The 23,082-nt window shown below is 35.1% G+C and overlaps 1 protein-coding gene across 2 annotated transcripts in view; it reads left to right on the forward strand.

The window, feature by feature from the left end:
* The window catches only part of KPNA4 (karyopherin subunit alpha 4), a 68,140-nt gene that overhangs the window by 18,323 nt on the left and 26,735 nt on the right, over positions 1-23,082 (forward strand). For both annotated transcript variants that reach the window (XM_049628624.1, XM_049628625.1), the window contains exons 2-8: positions 7,081-7,125; positions 7,996-8,085; positions 8,190-8,219; positions 8,303-8,355; positions 11,225-11,320; positions 11,845-11,930; positions 21,524-21,610. In XM_049628624.1, the coding sequence (XP_049484581.1) occupies positions 7,081-7,125; positions 7,996-8,085; positions 8,190-8,219; positions 8,303-8,355; positions 11,225-11,320; positions 11,845-11,930; positions 21,524-21,610 (487 nt within the window). The remainder of the gene's footprint in view (positions 1-7,080; positions 7,126-7,995; positions 8,086-8,189; positions 8,220-8,302; positions 8,356-11,224; positions 11,321-11,844; positions 11,931-21,523; positions 21,611-23,082) is intronic.

A 23,082-nucleotide genomic window follows, 5' to 3' on the forward strand; every position in this document is an offset into this window, starting at 1 on the left:
CAAGAGAAGAAAATTCTTTTCTTGCTCTCTTGCTGTGTAATAGATTGTCAAATCTCCTATTTTGTAAATAAATTTCTGTCGGTAGTAGTAGCCTAAGGCTTGTGTCACTACTAAAATGTTAAATTCGTTTGATAAATCCTTTATTAATAGTTTCAAATTATCAGAAACTCCAAATTTAATAAGATGTAATGGGAAAAATTCTTTGAGTGTAAATATTTGTGTAATAGTGTATATTTAATATTTTATTTTTTGTGCAATATTTTGCTTTATTGAAAAGAAGTTAAAGCCCATTATAACTTAATTCTGCTTATTTATTAGATGGAATACTTACTAGTTTTTATTAAAACCTTTTTTGACCACAAATATCAGTCCCTCAGAAGTCTATTGTATAATCTGTTAAGTAGTACAGTTTACAGTTTTATTTTCTGTCTGTGAGACATTGGACCTACTTTTTTAGGACCAAATTTTTGTTGTTGTTGTTTACCAGAATTGTTTATTGATGTTGTATTGTGAGACAGTGCAAAGCCCACTGTCTTCATGATAGTGCTTTTTCTTTAGTATCAGCCATAGGCTCTAAAATTGGCTTGAACTGTATTTGATTTTAAGACTTGAGGAAAACTGTATGGCTTAGTGGTTAATTGGCTTTGTATGAGACTGTCCGAATTCTGATCCTAGCTGTCCCACTATAGCTGTGTGGCCTTGGCTAATTAAGTAATTTAACTTCTCTAGGCCTCAGTTTCCTTATTTATAAAAAGAAAGAAATGTTTTGTGGTTGTGGTTGTTGTTTTTATCTCTTAAGGCTATAATAATTAAAAGATAGTGAATGTTGAAATTCTTATGATAGTACTTGGCCAAGTATTTTTATTCATTTTGCAGCCTTATTTGTATTTTTTTGATCTTTGTATTTTTTTAAGGGCAAAAGATTCACAAGGACTTTCTGAATGAAAATATAAGAAAAGAAACACATGAGAAGTTCAGTATCATTAATCATCTGGGGAAATGAAACATCTACATATGTATTAAAATGGCTACATGAAAAAGACTGACCATTTCAAATATTGATAAAAATGTGAAGGAAACTCTACTGTTACTGGGATGGACAGTTATACAACCAGTTTGGAAAACAGTTGGCAGGGATTTGGTTTTTATTTTTTATTCAAACATAATCAACATACAGTGTTATATTAGCTTCAGGTGTACAATATAATGATTCAACAATTCTATATACTTTTCAGTGCTCATCCTGATAAGTGTACATTAATCTCCTTAACATGTTTCACCTGTCAGCCACCTCCCTCTGGCAGCCAGCAGTTCTCTGTATTTTCTTTTTTTGTCTCTTTTTTTTCTTTGTTTCTTAAATTCTGCATATGAATGAAGTCATGGTGTTTGTCTTTCTCTGACTGACTGACTTCTCTAAGCATTGTACTCTAGCTCCATCCATGTCCTTGCAAATGGAAGATTTCATTCTTCTTTATGGCTGAAAAATATTCTGTTGTGTGTATATATATGTATATATATATATATATGTGTGTGTGTGTGTGTGTATATATGTATGTATATGTGTATATATACATATATATACACACCACATTTTCTTTATCCATTCATCTATTGATGGGCACTTGGGCTCCTTCCATAATTTGGCTATTGTACGTAATGCTGCAGTAAACATAGGGGTGCTTGGATTCTTTTGAATTAGTGTTTTTGTATTTGGGGGGTAAATAGTAGTAGAATTACTGGGTTGTATGGTATTGATATTTTTAGGTTTTTGAGAAGACTCCATACTGTTTTCCACAGTGGTTGCACCGATTTACATTCTCATCAACAGTGCACACAGGTCCTCTTTTCTCCACATCTTTGTCAGCACTTATTATTTCTTGTGGTTTTGATTTTAGCCATTCTGACAGATGTGAAGTGATATCTTATTGTGGTTTTAATTTGCATTTCCCTGATGATTAGTGATGTTGAGCATCTTTTCATGTGTCTGTTGGCCATCTGTATGTCTTTGGGAAAAGGTCCATTCAGATCCTTTGCTCATTTTTTAATTGGATTATTTATTCGTTTTTGGTGTTGAGTTGTAGACATTTTTTTATATATTTTGGATATTAACTCCTTATCGGATATGTCATTTGTCAATATCTTCTATTCAGTAGGTTGCCTTTTTGTTTTGTTGATGATTTCCTTTGCTGTGCAAAACCTTTGTATTTTGGTATAGTCCTAGTTTAATTTTGCTTTTGTTTCCTTTCCCTGAGGGGTCGTACCTAGTAAAATGTTTCTATGGTTGATGTCAAAGAAATTACTGCCTGTGTTTTCTTCTAGGGGTTTTATGGTTTTAGGTCTCACATTTAGGTCTTTAACCCATTTTGAGTTTATTTTTGTGGATGGTTTAAGAAAGTGGTGTTCATGCTCTGTCTCTCTCTGTCCCAAAAATAAATAAAAAACGTTGAAAAAAAAATTTTTTTTTAAAAAAGGGACGCCTGGGTGGCGCAGTCGGTTAAGCGTCCGACTTCAGCCAGGTCATGATCTCGCGGTCCGTGAGTTCGAGCCCCGCGTCAGGCTCTGGGCTGATGGCTCAGAGCCTGGAGCCTGTTTCCGATTCTGTGTCTCCCTCTCTCTCTGCCCCTCCCCCGTTCATGCTCTGTCTCTCTCTGTCCCAAAAATAAATAAAAAAACGTTGAAAAAAAAATTTTTAAAGAAAGTGGTCCAGTTTGATTCTTTTGTTATTTTTTAAATATGTATCTGTATCAAAGCTCAAATGATCATCAGAAACTCACTTAAACAAAGATGGAATAAATTGGTTTGGTCAAAAATTGAGGTAAAGATTTCTGTACATATAAGATTACATATAAGTACATATAAGATTACCCAATACATTTTGAGAAGGAATATTTATTCCTTATGTTATTCCCTATATATGGAATTTATATTCTAGTAGGGAGAGGGTAAAAATTAGTAAAATTATATATAGCATATTAGAATGTGATAAATGATACGGAGAAAAATAAGGCATAGAAGAAGAATAGAGAGTACCCAGTTGGAGAGTTGCTGGATGGTTAGGAAGGGGAAGACCTTACCATGGAGGTGACTTCTGAGAGATTCAAACATGAATGTGGGCACTGCAGATAGTGAAGGAACAGCATTACAACCTGAGGAATTCACAGTAGCAGTAATAATAATAGCTAACACATACATTGCTATGTGACAGGAGCTGTTTAAGCCCATTACATATATTAACTTATTCAATCTTTATATAGTATCCTATGCAATAGGTATTTTTACTATCCTCATTTTATAGATGAGAAAACTGAGGCATTGAGAGCTAGTAAGTAGTGTGGCTGAAAATTAAACCCTAGCAGTTTGGCCATGGAGTCCATTCTTAGGAGTTGCTGTAGAGTCTATTAGTGAAGGCCTTGAAGAGAGAAAATTTCTAGTGTGTTAGGAGAATAGCTAAGTTAGTGCAGATACAGTAAAGTGAATCAAGAAAATGATAGAACCTGAGGTCTGAAAGGTGGTAATTGAAAAACAGTTAAGGTTAGAGATTTGAGAGGACTTAAGCCATTTTAATGACTGGGCTTTTACTCCAAACTGGACAGCCTTTGATAGTTTTGAAAAGGGAAATCACATCATCTGGCTGACTTCTTATTTATTTATTTTTTTGATTTTTAAAAATTTTATTTTTTAAATTTACATCCAAGTTAGTTACCATATAGTGTAACAGTGATTTCAGGAGTAAGTAGATTCCTTAGTGCCCCTTACCCATTTAACCCATCCCCCCTCCCACAACCTCTCCAGTAACACTGTTCTCCATATTTAAGAGTCTCTTATGTTTTGTCCCCTTCCCTGTTTTTATATTATTTTTGCTTCCCTTCCCCTGTGTTCATCTGTTCTGTGTCTTGAAGTCCTCATATGAATGAAGTCATATGATATTTGTCTTTCTCTGACTAATTTTGCTTAGCATAATACCCTCTAGTTCCATCCATGTAGTTGCAAATGGCAAGATTTCATTCTTTTTGATTGCCAAGTAATACTCCATTGTATATGTATACCACATCTTTATCCATTCATCCATCAGTGGACATTTGGGCTCTTTCCATACTTTTGCTATTGTTGATAGTGCTGCTATAAACATTGGGGTGCATGTGCCCCTTCAAAACAGCGTACCTGTATCCCTTGGATAAATACCTAGTAATGCCATTGCTGGGTCGTAGGATAGTTGTATTTTTAATTTTTTTAAAATTGTTTTCCAGAGTGGCTGCACCAGTTTGCATTCCCACCAGCAGTGCAAAAGAAAGATCCTCTTTGTCCGCATCCTCACCAACATTTGTTGTTGCCTAAGTTGTTAATGTTAGCCATTCTGATTGGTGTGAGGTGGTATCTCATTGTGGTTTTGATTTGTATTTCCCTGATGATGAGATGTTGAGCATTTTTTTCATGTGTCAGTTGGCCATCTGGATATCTTTTTTGGAGAAGTGTCTATTCATGTCTTTTGCCCATTTCTTCACTGGATTATTTGTTTTTTTGGGTATTGAGTTTGAGAAGTTCTTTATAGATTTTGGATACTGACTATCTGATATGTCATTTGCAGATATCTTCTCCCATTCTTTTTGTTGCCTTTTAGTTTTGCTGATTGTTTCCTTCGCTGTGTAGAAGCTTTTTGTTTTGATGAGGTCTCAATAGTTGATTTTTGCTTTTGTTTACCTTGCCTCTGGAGATGTGTTGAGTAAGAAGTTCCTGTGGCCAAGGTCATAAAGGTTTTTGCCTGCTTTCTCCCCAAGGATTTTGATGGTTTCCTGTCTTACATTTAGGTCTTTCACCCATTTTGAGTTTATTTTTGCATGTGGTGTAAGAAAGTAGTCCAGGTTCATTCTTCTGCATGTCGCTGTCCAGTTTTCCCAGCACCACTTGTGGAAGAGACTGTCTGTATTCCATTGGATATTCTTTCCTGCTTTGTCAAAGATTAGTTGGCCATACACTTGTGAGTAAATTTCTGGGTTCTCTATGCTGTTGCATTGATCTGAGTGTCTGTTTTTGTGCCAGTACCATACTGTCTTGATGATTGCAGCTTTGTAATACAATTTGAAGTCCGTGATCTGGCTGACTTTTTAGAAAGGGGTTCTTTACTGGGTCCTTCCTCCCTTGGAGTCTATAAGTAGAATTCAGGAAGGCCTAGAAACTTAGAAAAAATTACATCTTTATTTTTCACTAACTTCTAACTTCTAACAGTGTTTCCTTCATTTAATAATGTAGCCAGTAAACTGCAGCAGTTATTAAAGTTACCTGTGACTTTTTGTCACCACCAGTAAAACATTTTTGCAGGATATCTTTATTATCATCACTTTGAAATTATAGTAGTTGTTGGACTCACTGCTAGAACCTGTTTAATGTGATAACAAAGTACATATATTACAGATTTTTCATGCTTAAATATTTTTGACAACTGTATGTCAATATACTTGCTTTTCTTTGTAACCTTATGTATTTCTTATCTGTATTTAAAAACACCGTGTGGAAGGTGTTCATTGATTTCACCAGCTGTCAAAGGAGACTGTGGCATTCAAGAATTAAGATTCCCTGTGAGGATTGCTTTGGTTGTTGTGATAAGAATGAACTGGGGGAGAAGGCAGGCAAGAGCAGAAAGAGGGATACAAGTTAAGAGGCTTTTGCAATAATCTAGGTGAAGGATAATGGAAAGTTGGACCAGAGTAGTGGCAGAGAAGATAGTGATATGTAGTTGGGTTTTGGATAAGTTTTGAAGGTTGAACCAGAGAATTTGTTAGCAGATTGAATGTGTAACATGAGAGAAGAAGAAGAATCCAGGATTGCTCTAAAGTTTTTGTCTGTGCATCTGGAAGAATAGAGTTGACATTTACTGAAATCTCTTTGAAATTATCAGCAGATCTATAATACTGGGTATGTCATAAATTTTTTAAGCAGTAACATAAGGCTAATAAAAAGGTACAAAGAATAAAGGAACTCATGGTCTCACCCCCTATGTGAACCATGTGAGATCAGATAGAGTTATGTATGTTTGTTAAAAATCAAAAGTTTGGCTTTGGATATAAGTTTGAGATCTTTATTAAACATCTGAGTATTTGTGATTTTGCTATTTCTACTTGGTATGCCCTGACCTATGCAGTCACTAGAAAGAATGAGGGGAACTTATACAAAAAGAACAGAAACTTCTGTTGTTCATCTGAAGGTTTGAATGTTTTACAGTGAACATGTATCCATATGTTAGGTAAGTTTAAAATGAGAAAAATTCATATTAAAAGAATAAGAAAATAGTTACAGTATGTGATAAAAATTATGTGGTCATTAGAAATAACGAAAAAGAGAGATGCCTGGGTGACTCAGTTGGGTAAGCTTCCTACTTTTGATTTGGACTCACTCAGGTCATGGTCTCAGAGTTGTGAGATCCAAAATCCAGCTCCACTTCAGGCTTGGTGCTGGGTGTGGAACCTGCTTAAGAGTCTCTGCTTGCCCCTCCCCTGTGCAAGTGAATGCATGTGTTTGTGCACTCACTCTCTCTCAAATAATAATAATAATAATAATAATAATAATAATAATAATAGAAGATATTTGTATATACCACCATGGAAGGGCTCTAAACTCTATAAATTAAGTAAACAAAAATAAGGTGAAGACAAAATAAATCGATAAGTGTGTCACAGTAAATCACACAGTAAATCTAACACAGGTCACCTTTAGAGAAAGAGCTGGATTGACAGGTAGATGCCCCCACCCCTCCTTTTAAGCAGTTGAGTTTACTAACCTTGTACATGTATTACTTAAGTGTTGTGGTTCATATGGGAGGCGAGCTTATGGGTTCTATTATTCTTTGTATCTTTGTATTTTTATAAATGCTACAGTTTTAAAATTTTATATCTAATATAGAAAATCATATATATATATATGTATATATATATACTATGATCTTTATTATGAGTAAAATGTGACTATGTACATACATGACTAGAAGAAAAGATTATGGGATGTACATTAAAATGTTACTAGTGGTTTTCTCTGGGTGATGGAAATTGGGGTGTTTTTAAAAACATATTTTTCTTTAATTTCTTGTAGACTATGAGAAGACAACGAAATGAAGTTGTAGTTGAATTAAGGAAGGTGAGTCTGATTAATATTGGGTACTTCCAAGCATAATTCTAACAACATTATAGCATATATGGAAGGTACTAAATGTATATTAATCTCAAGTGCCTAGCATTTCTTTTTCTTTTGAAAACTGAAGGATAGGCTATTGAAGTTGGCAAGGTACAACTTGTCCACTATCCAGAAATAGAGATAAATGAATTCTTATGTGGCGTTTTTTCTTCTGTAATTTTTAATAATTTATATGAAGTGTAAGTCATAACTATACAGTTTTACTAAATAATTCTGCTATTTACAGGTATAAATATGCCCTGAAAAGAACTTATTTTACTTATAATTTCATCAACTTTTCAAGTATTAAAATAAGTTATGTCTGTAAAAAAAGAAAAATAGGTTATAGTTGGAAATATATATCTTTAAATTTGTCCCACACATTTTAAGTGAAATTTAAGTGGCCCTAGATTTTTGTAAGGAATTGTTGATTTCTATCTGATTTTGAACTGCCCACCTTTTGCTTTGACTTTGTTTTTAGGTGATAAAGAGAAGCTCCCAGATGATGTATAAAATGGTTTAGTACTTTTAAATAAATATGTATGTTTGGTTCTGGCTTAAACTGTACACCATCTTTTTTAATCAGAATTTTTTGTTTTTCAGTTTGTTTTTACATAGTTCACGGTTCATTAAAAATGTAGTATTTGGGGTTTGGGTCTCAAATTAGTGTTGCTTAAGTGTTTGATTCACAATTTGGTTTAATTTTTCATTTGTGTTTTACTTTTAAAAGGCACTTCCTGTTTCATTTTGTAGGACAGGATTGCGTAACCTTTGTATGAAGCTATCCTTTTATTTAACTAAAGTTCTTTTTCTGATTTTTTTTTTTTTTTTAAGAATAAAAGAGATGAACATCTCTTAAAGAGAAGGAATGTACCACATGAAGATATCTGTGAAGATTCTGATATAGATGGCGATTATAGAGTGGTAAGCTATCATTATTCTGGTAACATAAAACAACGAATGAAAGATTTTACATAAAGAATTTTAAGGTGACTTTTTAACTTTGTTTTCTCTGTAATTTTTTACAGCAAAATACCTCTCTAGAAGCTATTGTTCAAGTAAGTTGAGCGTTTTCCCGTGTCTTCATTTGTATTTCTAATTACTGTGTATCTATATCAAAAATTGTTTTAATTTTTTATAGAATGCTTCAAGTGATAACCAAGGAATTCAGTTAAGTGCAGTTCAAGCTGCTAGGTAAGTTAAATTTTGAGGACATATTTAAATTTCATAACTTACACAGGAGTTCTGTTTGACTTTTCACTATGTAATACTACTGTGACTCAAATTTGATGACAAACAATAAAGAACAGTCCATAGACCAACTAAATTTACTTAAAAATTTTTTTTCTGGTTTAGTGTATTGATAGCAGTTTTTTCTAAACTCAGATAAAGTTTCAAGTTGCAGAATACATACAGATGCTAGGAAAGAGTTGATTTGACAGGTTATTGCTAGCAACGAATAGAAAAGCATTATTTATTTATTTTAATTCTTTTATATGTTTTTATTTGTTTTTGAGAGACCACAAGTTGGGGAGGGGCAGAGAGAGAGGGAGACACAGAATATGAAACAGGCTTCAGGTTCTCAGCTGTCAGCATAGAGCCTGACGTGGGGCTCGAACTCATGAACCCATGAGATCATGACCTGAGCCGAAGTTGAATGTTTAACCAACTAGCCACACAGGCACCCCAAAAAACGTTATTTATAAAACTTCACTTTTTATTAATAGGTTTAATTTTATAAAAAGTCAGGTTTTTCATCTCCTGCCCAGGTAGCTAATTCTTTTCACAGTCCTTATTTTAATCAAACAATAAATTGAGTTATAAGCTTACTATAGCAGTGTAAAGGCAAGTAGACATTAAGATTGAGGGCTACAATTTGCAACTACGTGGATGGAACTAGAGGGTGTTATGCTAAGTGAAATTAGAGAAAGACAAATATCCTATGACTTCGCTCATATGAGGACTTTAAGATACAAAACAGATGAACAAGGGAAGGGAAGCAAAAAATATAAAAACAGGGAGGGGGATAAAACATAAGAGACTCTTAAATATGGAGAATAAACAGAGGGTTACTGGAGAGGTTGTGGGGGGGGGATGGGCTAAATGGGCAAGGGGCATTAAGAAATCTGCTGAAATCATTGTTGCACTATATGCTAACTAACTTGGATGTAAAGGTTTTAAAAATAAAAGATAAAAGATTGAGGGCTACAGAGTTTCCCAGTGGATTTCCAGGTAGGAATATTATGTTATTTTGTATATTTCTGCTGTGAAATCTGTGGTCTAGAGGTGTATGCTCCTATATTTTAAGAGGGGAACCAGAAAAACTTGTTTCTGAGACCTCTGTATTAATGAATAGGTTATTAGTTTTCCTACTTTTGTGTATTTTAAAAACCCTAGAACAGATAGGAAAATTATAGAATTAACACTATTGCCCACTACAGGTAAAAGAACTTCGTAGAGAGGACTTGGTTATGTAGGAAGAAAATCATAGGAGTATTCACATCTCAAAATGGCAAATTATGTTTATAGATAGAATGATTAAGAAATTTGAGGGGTACCTGGGTGGCTCATTCGGTTGAGTGTCTGACTCTTGATTTCAGTTCAGGTCATGATCTCATGATTCATGAGTTCAAGCCCCGTGTCGGGCTCCCGTGCAGAGGCTGCTTGGAATTCTCATTCTGTGTCACTGTCTCTTCCTCCCTGCCCCCTCTCCCCAAAGTAAATAAATAAACTGGAAAAAATTGATACATTATGCTCACCATTTTTCATTGTTGATTATTTGATAGTTTTGGAGCAACTCTTCTCTCTCTCAATAGGAGTTCTACAAAATAATTAAAGCCCTAAGACCCCTAGAGCAGATATTTTCAAATTAGGGTCTTTGTTTTTTTTGTTTGTTTAATGTTTGTTTATTTTGAGAGTGAAAGGGTACACGTGTGTGTGTGTGTGTGTGCGTGCAAGCAGGAGAGAGGCAGAGAGAGAGGAAGAGAATCCCAAGCAGGTTCCACGTTGACAGCCCCAACAGGGGCTCGATCCCACGAACCATGAGATCATGATCTGATCTGAAATCAAGAGTTGAGCACTTAACCAACTGAGCCACCCAGGCATCCCTCAGATGATGGTCTTTGACTCTCTAGGAGATCCTGAGACAACTTCAGGGAGTATACAAAATCAAACTCATTTATCAATAATACTAAGACTTTACTTGCCTTTTTTAAATATGCTAACAATTTACAGTGATGTTGTAAAAGCACATGTGGTAAAACTTGATGGTACCTTAGCACAGATCAAGACAGTAGCATCAAACTGATCTCATATTTTGTAGATACTATATGCAACATTATGCACTCAGAAAAAAAGGACATTTCTGAATATTTAAGAATGTCCTCAGTGAAGTAAAATGAAGTAAAGTAAATGAAGTAAAATTCTTTTATTAAATCTAGAACCTCGATTAAGAAAGACTGGGTTATTTTCTACTTTGTGTTAAGAATTGTGCCATGTTGTGGGAAATACTGTGAAAAGCATTTAGTATAATTCTTGCTATGTAAAAAGTTTAGAACCTAATTGAGAAGGCAGCGAAGTGTATTAAAAATAGCGATACTTAATAGCAAATGTAAGCATATGCTGTGTAAATGTTCTTGGAATTCAGAGAGGGTACTGTGAAAACATACAACTTGAAATGGACTTTGAATAGATAAGAGTTTGAATAGACGGAAAAGAGGGCATTCCAAGTGTAGGGACTAGGATGTGAAGGGCCTGGAAATGAGATTGAAATGGTGGGACAGACAACTGATCTATTGTTGAATTACAGAGAATGAGATTAGTTAGGTAAAATGGAGCCAACTTGTGGAATGGTTTAGGCTAGGGCAAAGAGTTTTCATTTATTGGGTAGTAAATAAGTAGCCATCACTTGGTTTATATAGAGGAATCATCTGATTAAGCTTTTATAAAATTGCTGTGCAGGGTATTCAAGTGAGTGAGGATTTGTGTCATCCCTATGTCAAATACGAATTTGAATTTAATTATATGTCATTAAATTTCACAAGGGTATGTGTGTCTCTTATAGGAAGCTTTTGTCCAGTGATCGAAATCCACCAATCGATGACTTAATAAAATCTGGAATATTGCCTATTTTAGTCCATTGTCTTGAAAGAGATGACAAGTAAGTACATTATTTTAAGAACTAATTTAGAATCTATCTTTTGCAGAAAACAAGATTTTCTAGTAGTTAGTTTGATCTTTAAAGAAAAGGGCTATAAGATGGAACTGAAAAAGCCAAAGGGTAAAACAGTGCAAGGTGTGTTTACACCAAGAGGTGAACATAAAGGCTAAAGAGGAACTTGAGAATGATACATTTAACTTTTAAGCTTTGAGAATTGACAAGTAGTAGCTTGGCCGGTAAGTACTTAAGAAAACTGTTGGGTAGTAATATATAGGTATCTTAATAAAGAGTTTTTACTAAAAATACGGACACCCAAGGAAATTGGATGCTTTTTATACTGAAGAGATATTGTAAATAATCATTGGAAGTTTAAACAAAAAAAAAAAGCTAGATGTATAGACACCTTTTGAAACAAAATATTTAATACTTTAAAAATGCTCCAGGAGAGGAATGGTTGGCAGATAGTGTATTTGGACCAATGTAAAAATCCCTACTGTTTAATTAAAATTATTTGTTTTTTGTAGTCCTTCTTTACAGTTTGAAGCTGCATGGGCTCTGACAAACATTGCATCTGGAACCTCTGAACAAACTCAAGCAGTAGTTCAGTCCAGTAAGTTGGTGATTGATGGATAAAATTATGGTTTCTAACAAAGAAGTTAGTAAAAAAAAAAAATAGTGATTCTGTTAAAAGAATATATTATAAAATAATATCTATCCAATAACGGGGTAGTTGAAATAGGCCAACTTAAGTATATTACTTTGATCATGTTGTTCCAATGACTGACATTTTCTATTTCCAAAAATTCATTTGATGCTAAATCTGACAACATTTCCTAAGTATAGTAGCGATTATATTGTAGTTTCGCTTTATTTATAGGACCTCATACAAATACAAGTGTTTTTTCCCATTGCCATACTACCTCTTGGCCTCTCTTAATGAGATTTTCATCATGCGATTTAGAGAAATCTTTTATAAAGTAGTCCTGTTGAAAAATAGCTTGAAATTTGTTCATTACTATTTTAATAGGATTGTTTTTCTTTTATGTTCCAAAAGTTGTAAGTGGAAGATTATTGGAAGTAATAACCTGAGTATTGTTTTCATTAATACTATTTAATTCTCTTATCAAACAAAGAAATTAATAATTTTAAAGAAGGTACTTCTAAAATGCTTCTCAGGTGTGTAAGCAGGATGCTTGTCTAACTAAGCCTGTTAAAATCTTAAGCTCTAATTTCTACATGATTTTAAAGGGGAACAGAGGTTTTACCCAAGTAAACATTTTATTTTGTAGACATTTCTGTTCTTATATTACATAGAATATTAATACTACCTTAAATCATGATAAAATTGGCTTAATTTGAGGTTTAAATGGGTTTCGGTTTTTATGTTTGGTTTTATTTTGTATAATTGACTAGTAAATTTTATTATCTCAAGATAATCTTTTAGTCGCTCATTTTGCTTCCTAAGTGCTTTTTCAAGATTAGAAGGAGGCTTAGAATTGGTTTTAACACTGTCAGTCTGTCTTATTTTACCAAATATAATAGATGAATGAATGATTTTTTTATGAGTAAAGCATGATCTACATGTACTTAAATAGCATTTTTCAAAGTAAAGTAATATCAGAAGGAAGAAAAAATGGAAGAATCATGTGTTCAATGCAGTATTACTCTGTTTAGATACAGAGTTTTCTCTGTTTCCCATCCTTGTTCTAAAGTAACAGAACCACTTTTTGATTCAGAAGGGCTATGTGGTACAGGACTCACTGGCCTGTCTGAAGACACATGTGAAGTTTGTTTTTAATTGAGGTGTAATTGACATAAATAACATTAAATTAGTTTCAGGTGTACAACATAATGACTCAAAATGTATGTATATACACCAAGGGGTGCCTGGGTGGCTCAGTGTTTCAGTGTCCGAACTTGGGCTCATGTCATGATCTTAAGGTTTATGAGTTCAAGCCCCACATTAGCCTCTGCACTTACAGTGCAGAACCTGCTTAAGGATTCTCTCTCTCCCTCTCTTTTTGCCCAATCCTGTCACACTTGCTGTCTTGCTCTCAAAAAAAAAAAATGTATACATCAAGAAGTGATCACAGTAACTCTAGTTTCCCCATCTTCATATCAAATTACATAGTATGCATTACAGTATTATTGACTACAGTTACCATGTTATACATTTCATTTCATTCCTGTGACTTGTTTTATGACCAGAAGTTTGTAACTGTTGGCCCCCTTCTCCTGTTTCACCCACCCCCAAAAAACCCTCCCCTCTGTCAACCACCAATCTGTTCTCTGCATCTATGAGTTTTATTTTGTTCATTTGTTTTTTAGATTCCACATGTAAGTGAAATCATACATGGTCTTTCAGACCTGTTTCACTTAGTACCTCAAGATCCATTGACATCATAATGGACAAGGATTTATTTATTTATTTTCTTTTTTTAATGGCTGAGTGGTATTCCATTGTGTGTGTGTCTGTGTCTGTGTCTGTGTGTACGCATGTGTGTGTATACATGTGTACATGTACACACATCTTGTAATCCATCCATCCATCATTTGACACTTTGTTTCCATATCTTGGCTACTGTGAATAATGCTGTAATGAACATAGGGGTGCATATATCTTCAAAGGTTCCCAGCGATTTCACCGTAAGTATCTTTGCTGAAAACACTTCCCCACAAAACGCATTGGCTGTAAAGCAGTTTTGCCATAAAAGGTATCAGAAAAACTGGTTGACAGTTTGATTTGATAGTGTGTTTGTTTTATCAAATAATTGACAGTTTGCTTTCATTTCTCCATTGACACGGTACTCCCATTTTTATATTAATCTTAGCCCTCATAATAGTGTATACAGTGGCACAGAGTTTTGAACCCACATTTCTCCTAGAACTTTGAAACATCTATCAACAGACATGTGACAGCATGCTGAGAACAGAGAACAAGGTAGAAGACTTTCACAGTGCCATACAAAACTGTTACAAATATGCATGCATCCTTGTATTTAGAAACTTAATACCTCCCTTAAGGAAAAAATTTTAGCGAAAAAATGAGAAAAGGTGATGCCAAATAAAGAGATGAATCAATAAGGAAAAAAAAATGTATATTATGAAAGAAAGACTTTGAGGACAAGTGCTTAGTCTGCAAAATAAAATCAGTTGTTTGCATAGAATTACATGAATCTACACACATTTTAAATGTATTCAGATGTTGTATTTTGCAATAAAGTCTTTTTAATTTTGTTAATGCATTTTTCATATTGCATTATGTCCTTTTATTTATTTATTTTTAATTTTTTTTTTCATGTTTATTTATTTTTGAGACAGAGAGAGACAGAGCATGAACAGGGGAGGGAGAGAGAGAGAGAGAGACAGAATCCGAAACAGGCTCCAGGCTCTGAGCTGTCAGCACAGAGCCCGACGCGGGGCTTGAACCCACGAACCGCGAGATCATGTCCTGAGCCGAAGTCGGACGGTTAACCGACTGAGCCACCCAGGCGCCCCTCATTATGTCCTTTTAAATGAATGCCCCTCTTTTATGGCATAATTGCCTTATGGCCAATTAGTTATAGGGTGAAAGTGTTTGTGGCAAAGATACTTACAGTGAAAATACTGGGTACTCTTCTTAAATTTGTTTTCATTTTGCTCAGATAAATACCCAGAAGTGGAATTACTGGATCATGTGTTTTTAGTTTCTTCATTAGCCTCTACACTGTTTTCCATAGTGGCTGCACCAATTTACATGCCCACCAGCAGTGCACCAGGGCTCTCTTTTCTCAGCATCCTGCCCAACACTTGTTATTGCTTGTCTTTTTGATTAGCTGTTCTGACCAGTGTGAAGTGATAACCTCCTTATGGTTTTGATTTGCTTTTCCGTGATGGTTCGTGATGTTGAGCATCTTTTCCATCTATCTGTGGGCCATATGTATGCCTTCCTTAGCAAGATGTCTATTCAGGTTCTATTCCCATTTTGTAATCAAATTTTGGGGGAGGGGGTTGGTATTCTTTATATATTTTGGATGTTAACCACTTACCAGATACATGATTTGCAAATATACTCTCATTCAGTAGGTTGCCTTTTTATTTTGTTGATAGTCTCCTTGGCTGTACAGAAGCTTTTAGTTTGATGTAGTTGCATTTATTTTTGCTTTTGTTGCTAATTGCATGTGAAGTCAAGTTCAAAAAAATACTGTCAAGAATGATGTCAAGAAGCTTACCACCAGTGTTTTCTAGTAGAAATTTTTACAGTTTCTGGTCTTATATTCAAGTCTTTAATCCATTTGAGTTCATTTTTGTATATGGTATAACATTCTGGTTTAGTTTCATTCTTAATGCATTTGGCTATCCAGTTATCTCAACGCCGTTTATTGATGAAACTGTCCTTTCCCCAATGTCTTTTCTTGCCTCCTTTGCTGTAAATTAATTGATTATATGTGCATGGGTTTATTTCTTTTCTGTTGATCTACATCCCTGTTTTTATGCCAACATAGGTACCATACTGTTTTGATTAATGTAGCTTTGTAATATAGTTTGAAATCAAGGAGCGTGAGGCCTCCAGTTTGATTCTTCTTTCTCAAGATTGCTTTGGCCATTCAGAATCTTTTGTGATTCCATACGAATTTAGGATTGTTCTATTTTTTTGAAAACTGCCATTGGGATTTTGACAGGAGCATGGAATATTGTTCCATTTATTTGTTTTTATTTGTTTCATCTGATTCTTTCATCAGTGTCTTGTAGTTTTTTGCATAGGTCTTTCACCTCCTTGGTTAAATTTATTCCTAGGTATTTTCCTCTTTTTGATGAAATTGTAAATGGAGTTGTTTTCTTAATTTTTCTAATAGTTTGTAGCATATAAATATGCTACAGATTTTTCTATATTGACTCTGCATCCTGCAACTTTACCAAACTCATTTATTCTAGTAGTATTTTTTATGGAGTCTTTATGGTTTCCTATATGTAGCATTATGTCATCTGCAAATAATGGCAGTTTTCCTTCCTTCCAGTTTGGATGCATTTTCTTTCTTTTTCTGTTTGCTCTGACTAGAACTTTGAATACTGTTTTGAATAAAATTGGTGAGAGTAGACATCCTTGTCTTAGTCCTGATCTTAGAGGAAAAGTTTTTAGCTTTTCACCTTTGAGTATGATACTAACTATGGGCTTATCATATGAGACCTTTATTATATTGGTCTCTGTACCCACTTTGTTGAGAATTTTTATCATAAATGGATGTTGAATTTTGTCAAATGCTTTTTCTACATCTGTTGAAATGATCATATGATTTTTAACCTTCATTTTGTTAATGTGGTATATCATAATTGACTTGCAGATGTTAAACCATCCTTGCATCCCTGAAATAAATCTTACTCGATCATGACTTACGATTTTTTAAATGTATTGTTGAATTTGGTTTGCTAGTACTTCATTCAGGGTGTTTGCATCTGTATTCATCAAAAATTTTGGCCTATAATACTTTTTATTTGTGATGTCCTTGTCTGAATTTGGTATCAGAGTAATGCTGGCCTCAACTGATTGGAAGGGTTCCCTGCTCTTCACTTTCTAGAAAGAGTTTGAGAAGGATAGGTGTTAAATCTTTGAATGGTAGAATTCAACAGTGAAGCTGTCTGGTGCTGGACTTTTTATTGAGAGATTTTTGATTACTGGTTCAATTGCGCTTCTAGCAATTGGTCTATTTAGATTTTCCATTTCTGTCTTGGAAGATGGTAAATGTATAGGAATTTATTCATTTCTTTTAGGTTGTCCAGTTTATTGGCATGTAATTGTTTATCGAAGTCTCTTATGATCTTTTAATTTTCCTTGATAACAGTTGTAACTTCCCAACTTTAATTTATGATTTTATTTATTTGGACCCTCTTTTTTCCTTAGTCTAGCTAAAGGTTCACCAGTTTTTGTTTATCTTTTCAGAAAATCAGCTCTTAGTTTCATTGATCTTTTCTATTATCTGTTTAGTCTGTATTTCATTTATTTCTGCTCTGATCTTTATTATTTCCGTTTTTCTACTAACTTTGAGCCTTGTTCCTCTTTTCCTAGTTCTTTTAGTAAAGGTAGATTATTTGAGGTTTTTCTTGTTTCTTGAGGTAGTCCTTCTGTATCACTGTGAGCTTCAGGTTTAGAACTGTTGTTGCATCCCATAAACTTTAGCATGTTGTACTTTCATTTTCGTTTGTCTCAAGATATTTTTAAATTTTTCCTTTGATTTCTTCCATGACCCATTGATTGTTCAGTAGCATGTTGTTTAATCACCACGTATTTATAATTTTTCCAGTTTTGTGATTTTTATTTTCATACCACTGTGTTCTAAAAAGATGTTTGATGTGTTTTTGGTCTTAAATTTCATGAGGTTTCTTTTGTGGCTTAACATGTGATCTGTCCTGGAGAATGTTCCATGTGCACTTGAAAAGAATGTGTGTTCTATAACTTTTGAATGGAATGTTTGTGTATATATATATATGTGAAGTCATTCTGGTCTAATGTGTTGTTTAATGCTAATGTTTTCTTACTGATTTTCTATCTGAATGGTCTATCCAGTGATGTAAGTGGGGTATGAAAGCCTCCCCACTATTTATTGCTGTCAGTTCCTCCCTTTACATCTGTCAATATTTGCTTTATATATTTAGGTGCTCCTATATTGGATCCATAAAGACTTACAAACATTGTATTTTCTTGCTGGATTGACCCTGTTAGCATTATGTAATGCCCTTCTTTGTCTTTTATTGCAGTCTGTTTTGAAGTCTATTTTGTCTGATACACATAGCTGATACACATGGGATAGCTACCCCATGTTTCTTTTGGTTTCCATTTGCATGAAACCCTTTTATTCTATCCCTTAACTTTTAGTCTGTGTGTATCCTTACATTTGAGGTGAGTCTCTAGTAGGCAACATATGGATGAGAGTTACTTCCTATCCATTCAGACATTCTGTGTCTTTTTATTTTTAATGTTTATTTCTTTTTTGAGAGGTGGGGAGAGAGAGAGCGTGCATGCATGTGAACAGGGGAGGGTCAGAGAGAGAGGGAACAGAGGATCCGAAGTGGGCTCTGCGCTGACAGCAGAGAGCCCAGTGTGGGGCTGGAACCCACAAACTCTGAGATCATGACTTGAGCTGAAAGCAGACGCTTAACCAGCTGAGCCACCCCAGACATTCTGTGTTTGTTGATTGGAGAATTTAATCCACTTACATTTAAAGTAATTATAGATAAGTATGTGTACTTACTGACATTTTGTTAATTGTTTTCTGGCTGTTTTGTTGTTCTCTGTTCCTTTCTTCTCTTGCTCTCGTCCCTTGTGGTTTGATGCCTTTTCTTGAATGTTATGTTTAAATTCCATTCTCATTATCTTTTGTGTATCTACTACCGGTTTCTGCTTTGCAGTTACCGTAGGGCTTACATATATAGCTTTTACATATACCAGAGTATTTTAAGTTGATAGCAGGTTAAGTTTGAACACATTCCAAAACTCCATTTTTACCCCCTGCCTCACATTTTATATCTTGTTATTTTGTATGTCCCTTTAATTGATGGGTGTAATTACAGTTATTTTTACTACTTTTATTTTTTAACCTTCATGCTAGCTTTGGAAGTAATTAGTCTACTACCTTTACCATATATTTCCTTTGTCTACTGATTATTTTTCCTCTCATATTTTTTCTTGTTACAAGTTAATGTCCTATCCTTTCAGCTTAAAGACGTCTCTTCAACATTTCTTGTAAGGCTGGTTTAGTAGTAGTGAATTCCTTAGTTTTTGCTTGTCTGGAAAACTGTCTGTCTCCTTCAATTAATAATAACTTTACTGGGTAGAGTATTCTTGGTTGGGAATTTTTTCCTTTCAGCACTTTGAATATATCATGCCTCTGTCCTGTAAACCATATCCTGAAAAATCTGATAACCTTATGGGGCTTGTCATATACGCAATAAGTTTTTCTGTTGCTTCCTTAATTTACTCTTTTTATCTTTAACTCTTGACATTTTAATTATAATGTGTCTTGGTGTGGCTTTTTCTGGGTTCATTTTATTTGGAACTTTTTGGGCTTCCCTGATCTGGATACTGTTTGCTTCTCCAAGTTAGGAAAGTTTTTAGTCATTATTTCTTCAAATTAATTTTCTGTACCTTTCTTTCTCACTTCTCCTGAGAGCCCATTATGGGAATGTGTTCCACTTGATGTTATCCTGTAGGTCCCTTAGCTGTCTTCACTTTTTAAAATTTCTTTTTTCTCTTGCTGCTCTGTTGGGGTGCATTCCATTGCCCTGTCTTCCAGATCATTGATCCTTTCTTCTGCTTTATCTTAACTTGCTGTTGAATGCCTCTCCTGTATCTTTCACTTCAGTTATTGTGTTCAGCTCTGTGACTTTTGTTTGGTACTTCCTCGTATTTTCTGTTTTGTTGAAATTTATTCTATATTCATCCATTCTTCTCTCAAGATTGGGGAGCATCTTTATGACCATGTTTTTGAACTCGTTATCAGGTAAATTATCTTCATTTCAGTAAAGCTTTTTTCTGGGGTTTTATTTGGCTCTGTTCTTCAGTTTACTTACTTAACTTGACTTTCTGTGTTTGTTTTTTATGTATTAGGTGAAATGGCTCTCTCTCCCAGTCTTGAAGGAATGGTCACAGGAAGACAATGTTTTAGGCAGCAATCTGTGCTATGCTGTGGAGGTGGAGCCTGTCAAAAGTAGTCTCAGATTGTCATTCCCACGGAACCCCCAAATTTAAGACCCCCCCCCCACCCCACCCCAGTGACCAGTACTAGGCATTCAGGGAGTATCCCCTATGTGGACTTTGTGCTCCTGCCAGCTTTGGCAGGGCCACAGGGGAGTGCTAGGCCAGGATGAGCCATCCCACTGGGTTTGGTGGGGTGTGGCTACAGCAGTGCTCAGGGCTGGGGTGAAGGGCTGGTGCAAGTTTTGCTAGCAAGGTAGTATGTATAAAAAATGGCACCTGCCAGCACCTCCATCCTTGGAGAAAGTTCCATAAGACCCTCATCCCTTAGGCTTTAAGCTTAGCCAATGAACCTCCTTTACATATGCTCTAGGTACTTTTCTACCTACTGCTTTTGTGCTGGGTCCTGGGGCAAGTGAGTCTTTGAACAGATTCTTTTAAGAGTGTACCCTTGGTTTCCTACAGCCTTTGGGTCTCTTGGACATAAGCTCTGTTGGTTTTTAAAGCCAGATGATTTGGGGGTTTGTCTCTGGTGTAGGTCCCAAGGGTTTGGGTGCCTGATTTGGGGCTCTAACCCCTCCTCAGGGATATGTTCCATATTTATGAGATCCATCCCACTTGTGAATCCCTCCTATTGCGGTGGTGGGTAGGAGGGGGGGGGGCATGGCTTTGTAAGGATGGCAGTCTCTGACTCTCTTATCTGTCTCAGTGTGATCTTTTTATCTTTTGATACAGAGGACCTGTTCAGCTAGTTCTGTAGAGAGCATTGTTGTATATGTAGCTGTAGGTTTGATGTGCCATGGTGGAAGGTGAGGTCAGGATCTTACTATGCCACTGTATTGAACTGCACCCTCCTGTTATTTCACATTTCCACATTCAAAAGTTATTTCAACAACTGGAGTCCTTTTTATTCCTCAAAATTTGAGAATAATGCTTAATCTGTAAGGAATTTATTTATCTGTTTGTTTATAAGGATTGATTTTTAATTTGGAATTTTATCCAGGTTTAATTATGAATGAAAATTTGCCAACTTGTTACGATATTTGTATGTTGAAACTGCCATTTTGATGGTGAATTAAGTGGTCTGCTAGTTAAAATTTTTCCATTATTCTTACCCTAGTAAAAAAACATTTAATAAATATTTTTAATATATATATATATATTAATTTTTTAAGTGTGTTTATTTTGAGAGAGAAAGAAAGCTGAAATCAAGGAGGAGCAGAAAGAGAGAGGGAGAGACAGAATCCCAAGCAGGCTTTGCACTGTCAGACGGAGCCTAGCATGGGCTTCAAACTCATGAACTGTGAGATTATGACCTGAGCTGAAGTCAGATACTTACCCAACTGAGCCACCCAGGCACCCCAAATATATTTGTGATAGCTTTCTTTCTTCTTAGGTTTCAGCAAAAACAGATTGATTTTTGGTTTAGAGCATAGTATCTTTAGTCCCCTCCCCCCTTTTTTAATCAATATTATTGAAATTGAGCTCTAAAACTATTTTTAAACTTAAATGTAACTTACATTTTTTTCCTTTAGATGCTGTGCCACTTTTCCTGAGGCTTCTACATTCACCCCATCAAAATGTCTGTGAGCAGGCAGTGTGGGCACTGGGAAATATCATAGGTTTGTATAAAACTTGTAATGCTAGTCCAAAAATTATTATCATATACTGTGTAATAAAAATGACTACAAATAGTGAAAAATGAGAAACAGTTTGTCATTTTCGTACTGATTTTTGTGAAATAATTTATAGAAATTAAGCTGTTTTAAGTGTAAACCTATGGTAAATAGAATGAATTTTTTGTTGCTTATGATACGGTAATATCTTTTTATATATAGACAGCTTTTTAAAAAAATATATAGTCAATCTTAGTTATTTGAGTAATTATGAAATATGTATCTCCTTCCTTTATTGTGTTGATGTGTCCATTTTATTCCCTAACTCTCCATTGTCATAGAAACTACTAAAAAAAAAAAAGGTGGTACAAAATAAACCAATAAGTTTTCTCCATAATGGCAGTTCTAAAAAGAGTATAAATGGAAATTTTTAGTATTTTTTATAGATTTTAGTATGGTAAAATACAATAATGTTATCCATTATTATTGTGAGGTCGTCATCCTACAGAAGGTGTTTGTAGCTTATAGACCGTGACATTAAATGTTGAACACCATGATTACCATACCTTTCAGTTTTTCTTTGACATAATTGTAGGAAGAATAAAGACGATTCTAATATTTCAAGATTAAAAAAAAATTTTTTTTTAATGTTTAATTATTTTTGAGAGAGAGAGAGAGAGACAGAGTGGGTGAGCAGGGGAGGGGCAGAGAGAAAGGGAGACACAGAATCTGAAGCAGGCTCCAGGCTCTGAGCTGTCAGCACAGAGCCCAACACGGGGTTTGAACCCACAAGGTACGAGATCAATACCTGAGTCCAACACTTAACCAACTAAGCCACCCAGGCGCCCCTCAAGATTTGTTTTTAAACTAGATCTGAACTTTACTCAAACTCCAAAATTTAAAAAAACTGTCCTCCAGTGAGTGGACAATGGAAAAAAACTGGAATCTGAACTGTATTATGTCCCTTAGTATTAAAGTTTATTTTTGGGGCGCCTGCGTGGCTCCGTCAGTTGAGCATCCGACTTCGGCTCAGGTCATGATCTCACAGTCTGTGAGTTCGAGCCTTGCGTCGGGCTCTGTGCTGACAGCTCAGAGCCCGGAGCCTGTTTCGGATTCTGTGTCTCCCTGTCTCTCTGACCCTCCCCCGTTCATGCTCTGTCTCTCTCTGTCTCAAAAAAATAAATAAAGGTTAAAAAAAATTTTTTTTTAAGTTTATTTTTGCCACAGACCATTGTTCTTGCATGGAAGTAGTCAGTATTACTTTAATGTACCTCTTCTATATTACCGTTTGGGGGGACCAAGGTAGAATGCAGAGGGATGGTTAGTGTCCCACAAGTAGGAGTTTTAAAATGGGAGAATTTCTCCGTAAAGTGTTATTCACATATGATCTGTTGCTGTTAAGAATGCTATCTTTTGTTGGGGCGCCTGGGTGGCTCAGTCGGTAAAGCGGCCGACTTCGGCTCAGGTCATGATCTCGC

The sequence above is a fragment of the Panthera uncia genome, chromosome C2 (genome assembly GCF_023721935.1).
Source record: "Panthera uncia isolate 11264 chromosome C2, Puncia_PCG_1.0, whole genome shotgun sequence".
In the NCBI taxonomy this organism is placed as follows: Eukaryota; Metazoa; Chordata; class Mammalia; order Carnivora; family Felidae; genus Panthera; species Panthera uncia.